The 10,287-nt window shown below is 56.2% G+C and overlaps 1 protein-coding gene across 1 annotated transcript; it reads right to left on the bottom strand.

The window, feature by feature from the left end:
* Positions 1-5,904: 5,904 nt before the first annotated feature.
* MEF2B (myocyte enhancer factor 2B) lies at positions 5,905-9,941 on the bottom strand. Its single transcript, XM_055566478.1, has 8 exons — positions 9,863-9,941; positions 9,146-9,349; positions 8,012-8,146; positions 7,400-7,547; positions 7,101-7,234; positions 6,919-7,012; positions 6,666-6,777; positions 5,905-6,350 (listed from the first exon to the last, which is right to left on the bottom strand). The coding sequence occupies exons 1-8, from the start codon at positions 9,914-9,916 to the stop codon at positions 6,125-6,127; spliced, it is 1,107 nt and encodes a 368-aa protein (XP_055422453.1). The 5' UTR covers positions 9,917-9,941; the 3' UTR covers positions 5,905-6,124.
* Positions 9,942-10,287: the final 346 nt, after the last annotated feature.

The raw sequence follows: 10,287 nt of genomic DNA, 5'->3' as shown, positions 1-10,287 counted from the left end.
TATTTTTCTGGGCTCCAAAATCACTGCAGATGGTGACTGCAGCCATGAAATTAAAAGACGCTTACTCCTTGGAAGGAAAGTTATGACCAACCTAGATAGCATATTCAAAAGCAGAGACATTACTTTGCCAACAAAGGTCCGTCTAGTCAAGGCTATGGTTTTTCCTGTGGTCATGTATGAATGTGAGAGTTGGACTGTGAAGAAGGCTGAGCGCCGAAGAATTGATGCTTTTGAATTCTGGTGCTGGAGAAGACTCTTGAGAGTCCCTTGGACTGCAAGGAGATCCAACCAGTCCATTCTGAAGGAGATCATCCCTGGGATTTCTTTGGAAGGAATGATGCTAAAGCTGAAACTCCAGTACTTTGGCCACCTCATGCGAAGAGTTGACTCATTGGAAAAGACTCTGATGCTGGGAGGGATTAGGGGCAGGAGGAGAAGGGGACGACAGAGGATGAGATGGCTGGATGGCATCACTGATTCGATGGACGTGAGTCTGAGTGAACTCTGGGAGTTGGTGATGGACAGGGAGGCCTGGCGTGCTGCGATTCATGGGGTCGCAAAGAGTTGGACACTACTGAGCGACTGATCTGATCTGATCTGATACAAATATGAATAGTTGATTGCCTTGTCTCTGTGAGTGTTTTTGTCATTTCATATGAGCATATGTGGATGTCCGTTTGCAGAAGATTCACTCTGTGACTTTAATCTCAAGCCAATGTGTTGGCTTGAGAGAGGGTGGGTAACAGAGGCAGTGAGGGCTGCTAGGATTTCACAGGTCCTACATGGGGGTCATGAGACATCCCTCAGGGCTACAGCATCCAGGTGGGATCCAGGGAAGCTGGGGTTTGGGGAGGGTGTCAGAAAAGGTGGACCAAGAGAAAAGGGGGACTTTTGCTGCAGGTCCATTGCTCACCAGGCTGGAAGGCTGACTCGACTGCTTTCTGCAGCAGATCAGGGTGCTGGGACAGTTGTCGCCATTAAATTGATAAACATACTGAGACTCTGGAAGGCCCCAATCTCTAATCCACACCCTGACTTCTCCCAGGGCCATCGGGTTTATGCGTCGAGGCATCACAGCGCCCTCATGTGGTGAACTGCAGGCAGCTCGCACACATCCCGCCCCCTGGAGCTCTGATCTTCCCTCTGCAGCCTCTCCCTGTTGCAGAAAAGGCAGCTACATCTTCCAGGTGCTTATTCCCAAATTCCGAAGTTGGCCTTAAGTTCTTTCTCTTGCTCCATGCCTGACCTGTTAGTCCCTCCTAATGGCTTCACCTTCCAACTGGGACCATTGTCCCACCCAGCCCCGCTGCCTCCCTTCACAGCCTGCACCCAGTCCAGCCTCATCTCCCACCTGCAACCCCCTCCTCCCTGGTCTCCTGCAGCTTCCATTCTGCTTTCCCCACCCACTCCCACAGTCTGTTTTCCCCAAGCATCTTAAAGGCACCTGTTAACACTTAACCCGAATGTATTCCTTCTCTCCTCACAACCATCCTTTGCTCCCACCTCACGCAGAACAAATGCCAAAGTCTGCTCTTGGCCCATGTAGTCCACCCTTCACTGTTTGCTCAACATGTCAGCTCTTAAAAAAAAAAAACAAGAACAATAACTCTATTTATATATTTGGCTGTGCTGTGTCTTCGTTGCCGCGCAGGCTTTTCTCTAGTTTCGGCAGGCGGGGGCTCCTCTCTAGGCGCAGTGTGCAGCCTTCTCATTGTCCGGCTCCTCTTGTCGCAGAGCAGTCTCGGCTGCATGGGCTTCAGTGGTCGTGGCTCCCGCGCTCTAGAGCACGGGCTCCATAGCTGCTCCACAGCGTGTGGGATCTTCCCAGATCAGGGAACGAACCCTTGTCTACTGCATTGGCAGGCAGATCTTTACCACTGAGCCACCAGGGAAGCCCCAGTTCTTTTTTTTTTTTTTTTTTTAATATATTTATTTGGCTGTGTCTTGTCTTAGTTGCAGCCTGCAGGGTCTAGGTCCCTGCCCAGGGATCAGACCCAGGCCCCCTGCACTGGGAGCGTGGAGTCTTAGCCACTGGCCACCAGGAAATGCCAACATTTCAGTTATACAGCAGGAAGCGTTCCTCACTCCCCGTCCTACACTGCATGTATTATGCTGTTTGTTCCACACTGGACATCCCTCTATTCTGCGTTCTCTATTCTACGTTGGATGTTCATGTTGCCCGTTTTCCCTTGGACCTTCTTCATTGTCTGTTCTGCACTGAGTGAGTCCATGTTCTCTGGCCTAGACTGGCTATTCCCTGGTGGCTCAGACGGTAAAGCATCTGCCCGCAATGCGGGAGACCCGGGTTCGATTCCTGGGTCGGGAAGATTCCCCTGGAGAAGGAAATGGCAATCCACTCCAGCACTCTTGCCTGGAAAATCCCACGGACAGAGGAGCCTGATAGGCTACAGTCCATGGGGTCGCAAAGACTCGGACATGACGTCACTTTTCACCTTCACGTAGTCCCTATGTCTAACCTCCCACAATTTCTGACCACGCTGAGGTCCACGCTCCCATTTCACACTGTTTCACTGTCTCTATTTATAGTGCTTTCAAAAATGCATCTTTCTTATCTCTGACTTTCATCATTGTTTTTATCCAAGTCAGACTTCCCACGGCGCTTCCAGCCAGTGCCCAAGCTCCTGGGAAACCTGGCCCTCCCTCTGATGATGACAATGGCCGTGGCCAGCATCACCATGGTGTCCTTAGAAAGACTGGTGGTAGGACACTCCCACACAGCCCTCCTTGCTTCCACTGTCACAGAGCCAGCAGGGGCAGAACGAGCACTGGACTCAGGGGCGTTTCCAGAGCCTGGTAGCAAGCCCACAAGTCCATCTTAATGGACTTGTGTAGTCACACACACGTGACATGTGTCATGCCATTCCGCCTCTTTCATTCCTCAGCCTCAGACGAAAAATATGGGGCAGACTCCCTGGAAGCCAAGAAAGGTTTACTTATCATTATGTGCGTTAAGTCGCCTCAGTTCTCGTCCAACTTTTTGTGATTCTATGGACTGTGGCCCACCAGGCTCCTCTGTCCATGGGATTCTCCAGGCAAGAATGCTGGAGTGGGTTGCCGTGCCCTCCTTTAGGGGATCTTCCCAACGCAAAGATCGAAACCGTGTCTCTTATGTCTCCTGCGTTGGAGGTGGGTTCTTCACCACTAGCACCAGCTGGAAAGCCCCATTTATTACTATTTCACTGTTTTGAAACTTTACGTGGGGACTTCGGAATCCAAAGGGCACTGTTGGGCGCCACCTAAAGGCAGATGGTGAAAGTGCAACCCCCCAGGCTTGAGCAGAGCCACACCCGTCGGCCCTGGAGGCCCCCAGCGTTTGAAAGCAGCCCCTATTTTTATGAATTCCACACTGGGCACTGACTTCAGGGCCCGGCCCACCTTCTTATCCACCATGTGGGTAAGATCCAGAGGTTGAAAAGGGGCCCTTTCTGGCCATACCTCAGTTTGCCCCAGAGGACTGGCTGCCTTGCTGTCTCTTCCTCCTAAGTCCCTGGCCCGGTGTCTGGTTGTATGGGGAGCTGTGAGTGCGGCACTGTGGCGAGGAGGCGGCCTGGGGAGGGCGGATGGCTCTAGTTTGGCAGTCCGTGCACCTCATGTGCACGGCCAGGGTCCTTGAGACCTGAGGAAGGGGGTCCCCAGAAGGGTACCCCAGATGGAAATTTGCACTCGCATAGCGACCGTGGTACATGTGGCAACGGTGCTGCTGGGCGTGGCGGGGCTGTGTGCTCAGCCGGATGCCCAGAGTGCGCTGTCACGGGCTGGGGTGCAGACAGCGGCCCGCCCCTTCTCTGGGAGTAGGAAGGGACAGAAGGAAGCAGGTGGGAGGATTTAGGACCTGCATCTGAGTTGGGTGAGAGAGCTCTCCAGCTGAACTTGAACACTTCACAGAGGCCTTGAGTTCACCCCACAGCCTCTGCATTCTCTGCAGGTTTCCCTGTGTAAGAGGGAACTCCCTGTATGAGTCGCGTGTGAAGCCCTTCACCCCGACATCCGAGCCATCCACAGGTCCTGGTGGCTGTGCCCCAAACACACCCTGGAGTGTCCCTCCACTGCGCCCTCGGTCTCCTGCCTCTTTTGCTCCCTGACCCCACCTCCACTCCCGCCCACAGAAGCCCCAGGGATGGAGGCTTGCACAGACTTTGATCTTATCATGTCTCTCCCCTGGAAACTGGAACTCCGAAGCCCCAACTTCACTGGGGATGAAGGTGACGAGGACTGGGAAGATCGGAGGACAAACCCCAGGCTGGATCTGGACATGAATGGTGTTATACATGTGGCTGTTCAAGCAAGAGCTCTCATTTCACAAGGAGGGTCTGTCAGCTTATACTTTTCCCCTCTCTTCCTACCCCTTAGAAGACTTTGAAGCCTGCACACATGTTGCCTCTGTATCCACGTCCAGGTCTGTGTGCGCCAGCGGTGGAATGCAAGACTGAATTTTACCGAGAGACGCCCGCTGGGGAGTGCTGGGGTGACGGGGTCAGGGTCTTTTTTTTTTTTTTTTCGGTTGTGCCCAGTCTTAGTTGCAGCATGTGAGATCTAGTTGCCTGACCAGGGATCTAACCACTGGACCACCAAGGAAGACCCAGAACAAGGGTCTTGAAATTATTGGTCAAGTTGACTCACGTGTCTCTGGCCAAGCTAGACCAATCAGCTTTGGACCTTGCTAGAATGATGGTGGGATGAAAAGTCGTGAAAACATTCGTCGCTCAGTCATGTCCAGCTCTTTAGGACCCCATGGACTGCAGCCCATCAGGCTCCTCTGTCCATGGAATTCTCCAGGCAAGAATACTGGAGTGGGGAGCCATTCCCTTCTCCAGGGGATCTTCCTAACCCAGGAATCGAATCCGAGTCTCCTGCATTGCAGGCAGATTCTTTACCATCTGAGCTACAATGTGGGATAGGAGCACACAAACCTTACAAATGCTGATACCAACACTGTGTGTTTTACATTTTTTTGGTCTGAATCAGTGATCTCTACTAAGCAAACCCTTTGAGAATTGTCAGAGCCATTTCTCAGCTTGGGGCAGTGCAGAGGGTTTCTTGGAGGAGGGAACATGGAGCTGGGCCTTGAAGGGTAGAAACAGTCTAAAAAGGAAGTCAGCTGGGGGTTGCAGGAGGTGGCCCAGGAGGAAGGATCAGTATGGCCTTAGCCTGGAACAAGTATTTCTAGAGACCTCAGGGCAGGGGACAGAGTGGGTGGAGGCAGCTGAGGAGCTCGGGAAGGTCAGGGGTCAGGTCTGTTATAAAGACCCCGCTGGGGAGTAGCTGGAGGGGAGAAGCAGATGCAGCTCCCTCTGGCTCCCCCCTGAACCCCCAAGTCTGCCCTACACAGGACAGGCCAAAGTGGAAGGAATTTGGCCATATCCCAAAGTGGGTGGATAAACGCCTTGCCCCCTCCTCCATCCGCTGTAATGAAACTGTTGAGTCAAGAGATCAAGAGATATGCCCATTTAAAGATGGACAGCGTAGCGGCCACTCCAGCGAGCCCATAACCCAGCATTCACTCACGGATCCCGACTGCTCCTTGCTGCAAGGAACTGTGACCCAGCCTGAGCCCTCGACCCAACACTCCCAGGAGATGGAGGGTAAATAGCCCAGCCCGCTGCTCCTGGGGTGGAATCACTCTAAGTGCGTACTCTACGCAGGCCCCCCCCAGGGCCCCCAGTGGGCTGTTCACCCACTGCCAGGGGCGTCACCTGCTCGTTGGCGCCCCTACAGGGCTTCTCCCCTTACTACACCCCTTTCCAAGCCTCACAGGAGGCCTCTTCTCAGCGTCCTATTCCTTCCGGAGTAGGTACCCAAACCAAGACAAGGCAAGACAGGCCCCTGGAGAGAGATGGGAGGAGCCAGGCGGGGGTGTGGCTCTGAGCAGCGACAGTTTCGTCCACGGAAACCACGTGTGTTTTATTGATGGATACACACACAGGAAAGGGGAAAAGAACCCCCAACTGTGAATCCGAACCCGGCCTCCCCACTCCACGCCCCCATCGCAGAAACAGTGGTAACTGCTGCGTCTTCTCCAAGGATGCAGGGAGAGAGGTTGGGACCCCACGTGCCCTCGCCTGGCCTGACATGAGGGTCAGAACCGGTGCCATTCCCTGGCCGACTACCGGGGCCAGCCATCGGCAGTGGGCAGCCGCCGCAGAGGGGGTCCAGGTCGCAGGGGCTCTGCTAGGGGCCGGGCCAGGAGCAAAGGGTAGGGGAAGGTCTTTGGAAAGTCGCCGGGGCCTCCGGGGGCCGGGGAGAGGCGCTCGGACTTGATGCTGACTGGAGGGGTGGGTGAGGAGGCGCCGCGGGCCGGGGGGCCATCCTCGCCCAAGCTGCGGCCCCCACTGCAGGGAGAGAGAGAGAGAGAGAGAGAGGAGCGGGGCCGTGAGCTCAGCGAGGAAGCCAGAAAGGTGGCATGGCTTGGGCAAAGATTGGGCAGGAGAACCTTGGGAAAGGAGGGGGTGGCGATCCCTCTTGGGGCTTCTAAAATAGCCGCCCATCCCACCAGACCAGTCGGGAGGAGCTGTGTGCAGAACTGAGAGTGGCCACCAGGGGTCAGCCGTGGCTAGGGGCTTTGAGAGACTGGCGGTGGGGGGGGGAAGCAACTGTGAACCCGAACTCGGGGAGTGAGGGACCGGGGAGACAGTTGAGGCACTTACCTAGGCTGCGTGGGGGTGGCCGGGGGCCCATCAGCCCTGGAGGGCTGCCAGGGGGCTAGGGTGGGGGGCTGCAGCAAGCCTGGGGGTGGAGGAGGATCCCCCAGGCCATACTCTGCGGGGGCAAGAAGAGAAAACTGAGGCCCTGACCCCAGGGAGCCCCTCCCCAAGCCTGACCCGCCCTACCCGCCAGTTTGCAGTTCTGGCAGGCGGGGGAGTGTGGAGACACCCTCCCAAAGCCAGGGCAAGTGCATACCTGGGGGGCCGGCAGGGAGGAAGGGGAAGCTCCCGAGCGGGGGTCCGGGGGCAGCGGTGGAGCAGGGACTCTGCAGGCCACCGTAGAGTCCTCTCTGCGGGGACACAGGGTAAAGGGGAGCCTGAGACCCTCAGCCAGGCCGCCCTGCCCCTGCAGCCCTTCCACCCCTTCCCCTCACTCACTGAGCTGCTCAGTCCCCCTCGGGTTCCGGCCAGGCCGCCAGGCAGGTCTGGCCTCCGCCCGTCCGCTGCCAGGTACAGGGGCGGTGGTGTCTTGCTGGCGAGATGGCTCGGCGAGAAGAGAGGGTGCGCCAGGCCTGGGGAGCAGGGGACCCCCAGAGGAGGCAGGCAGCCACGTCATCTGATGAAGTCTGAGGTCCAGAGTGACGCCCACAGCCAAGCAGGGCCAGAGCCAACATTTCCCCGCTGCACAGCCCCCCGGAACCTTCACCCCCTGCCCAGGGCCTGTGCCCCATGCTCACCTGGGGGCCCAGCTTTGGGGGCTGCTGGCCGGAAGGGGGATGGGCGGCTCTGGGCAGGCAGGGCCTCCCCAAGTCCAGTGGGTTCACAGGCCGGTGGGGGCAGCGCCCCATATACCATGTCCGGGCTGGGCATAGTGGGGGCTGCGGGCTGCGGGCACAGAGGCCAGGATTGGTTGAGGAGCACGGAGATGAGGGCATCACTTCAACCTAGACAATCCCAGTGAGCTCGAGGGCCAGCTTCCTCCACTTCCGGAAGCCCTCACTACTCGCCCCTCTGGCCTAAACGCCCCGTGGCTGGGGAGCCTGTGTCTGCCTCCGTCACTCCTTGACAGCTAGGCCCAGAGCTGAAACTTCTTACTAAGCAAACGATTGGTCCTGAGGGGGCTTCCCAGGTTTAGACACATTAAAGAAATAAAGAAAGAAGGAACTGTCTGTTGAGCTCTTTTCCATCCTTCAAAGCCCCTACTATAATTCCTACTCCTCCAGGAAGTCTTCCCTGCCCCCCAACTCTAGGAATCCTGGTCTTGAGTCCTTCTCTCGGTCTCAGCCCCAGCTACCTGGGCCTCGGAAGTGGGGGGAGGGCCCCATGAGGTGGGACAGGGAGTCACTTACATAGAGCCGGGGCCGGGGCAAGGCTGGGTCACCCCCATCACCTGCCAGCCTCCGCAGCTTCTCTCCTGGCCCCTCAAGCCCCTCGTCTGGCTCCAGCTCGGGTCCATCAAGGCCCACACCTCTCCGCTTCAGTGTCTGTGGGAAGGGAAGACAGCAGGGTGACGCCCCCATCCCACCCGGCTCTGTGGGCAGGCAGAGTGCAGGCACAGCTGCTCCAGCTCAATCCCATTAACCAAAAACCCCAGGGAGTCATCTAGTAACTTCCAACTGTATGTGAGAGAGGGACTGTCCTGCCTTGGGACCAGAGAGGCCCAGGTCACACAGCAGGGGTGGAGATCCACCCGGGCCTGCTGGCATTATCCTAATGCTCCTCCTGAGTGTGATTTGGTTTCTCCATTCTGCACCCAGGCGCAGCCTCAGAGCCTGGCATGCAGCTAGTTGAGCATCTAGAGGCTACTTGACAGGCTCTCCTAAGCTGTCACGCCCCTGGGACCAGTGATCTCCGTACTCCTAGACCCCTGCTTCTCCTCTACCAGCTTTTCCCCACTCTGTCACCTTGGGGCTCCCAGTGCTCTGTCCACCCAGTGGCTTCAGCTTCCCGTTCCTGGGTAAAGATGCCCAGATCCAAAGTGACAGTGATCTTCGCGCCACAGTACTGAGCCTGTGAGCTCTACGGCCCATGCTCCATGAGAGAAGCCCGCCTGTGACATCTGAAGAAAAGCCCACGTGCCACGATGAGGGCCCAGTGAAGACCCAGCACAGCCAAAAATCAAAAGAAAAAAAAAAAATAAATGAACAGTGATCTTGCTCATCCTGGATGGTGCTAGGCAGCTGCCCCTAGAGGGGACTCTCCATTACCCCAGACCTGTTGACTGGCATGCGTGTGTGCATGCGTGCTCAGTCGCTCAATGGTGTTCGATTCTTTGCGATGCTATGGGCTCTAGCCTGCCAGGCTTCTTTATCCATGAATTTTTCCAGGCAAGAATACTGGAGTGGGTTGCCATTTCCTCTCCAGGGGATCCAGCAAAGCCAAACTGCAAAGCTCATCTTTTGTGCAAACCAAGAGTCCCTAGGCTCTGAGTGTGCAGAGTGTGCTGGGCTTCGTGTGGCCGGGGAGGAGGGTCCCGGGGGTACCTCGAGGATGTCAGTGTTGGTGCGGCTCTCGTGGGGCTCGCTGTACTCCGTGTACTTCAGAAGCACCCGGTCCATGTCTGTGCTGGCGTACTGGAAGAGGCGGTTGGAGCTGTTGAAGATGATGAGGGCAATCTCGCAGTCGCAGAGCACGCTCAGCTCGTAGGCCTTCTTCATCAGCCCAAACTTTCGCTTGGTGAATGTTACCTGGACTCAGTATCCAAAGGCAGGGCAGGAGAAGACAAAAATTCAGGTGAGAGGGGGAGTCGAGGGGCGTATTTTTCCATGAACATGCTTCCTGATTTCATGCCTTTGCATGTGCTCTTTCCAACTGTACTGCTCCTCACTTCTCAACCTGGCAAACTCCTATTGATGCTTCAAAACCTGGCCCAAATGTCCTCTCCTTAGGGAAGTTTTCCTTGGTCTCCAGGCAGACCCCACACTCGCTCTCTGAGCTTCCCCAGTTCTGTACCTGTCTCTGGCCCAGCACTTTGAGTTGGATGTGTGTTGAGCTCCTGTGACTGGAGCTCCAGTCATCACAGAGAATCAATGAGTAAATCATCATCAGAATGAGTAAATGCTACATCTCAAACTCCTGACACTACATCAAGTCTCCTTATTCCCTTGCAGTTCCCCCAGATGGCCAAGCCTTTGCCCAGGCTGTGTTTCTTCTGCTAGGAAAGCCTTTCCCCCAGCCACTGTTCCACCCAGTGAACTCACCTGCCGATTCCTTTGGTCCAGAATGCGTGAGATCTGAATTTTTTTCCTCCCCATGTCCCAGGCTGGGTGGAGTGCCCTTTGTCTGGAGGTGGGGGGTGGGGAGGAGAAGAGAACAGAGCAGGTGGATGGCAAGTGGGGACAGGCACCCCAGCATACCCCTATCTTCCTCCCACCCCTGCCAGGAGACAATGGGGAGAATGAGGTGGGCTGGGTCACCCCCACATCTCACACCATCAACCAGCCCAGGATGCATCAAATGCTCACTGAACACCTCAGACCAATGCCTTATAAGGAAGAGGTTGACCAAGGGGGAAAGATTGAGAGGTACAGGTGCCCCCAACTGAGGCTCTAAAGCAAAACAAGCTGATAGCTGTGGGACCTCAGGGGAGCCTGACCCCTGTCTGTGCGTGGATAACAGCGCGGTG

The sequence above is a fragment of the Bubalus kerabau genome, chromosome 1, assembly GCF_029407905.1.
Source record: "Bubalus kerabau isolate K-KA32 ecotype Philippines breed swamp buffalo chromosome 1, PCC_UOA_SB_1v2, whole genome shotgun sequence".
Classification (NCBI taxonomy): domain Eukaryota; kingdom Metazoa; phylum Chordata; class Mammalia; order Artiodactyla; family Bovidae; genus Bubalus; species Bubalus kerabau.
Note: the sequence above shows the minus strand (reverse complement) of the source record. Positions and strands in the feature narration are given on the sequence as shown.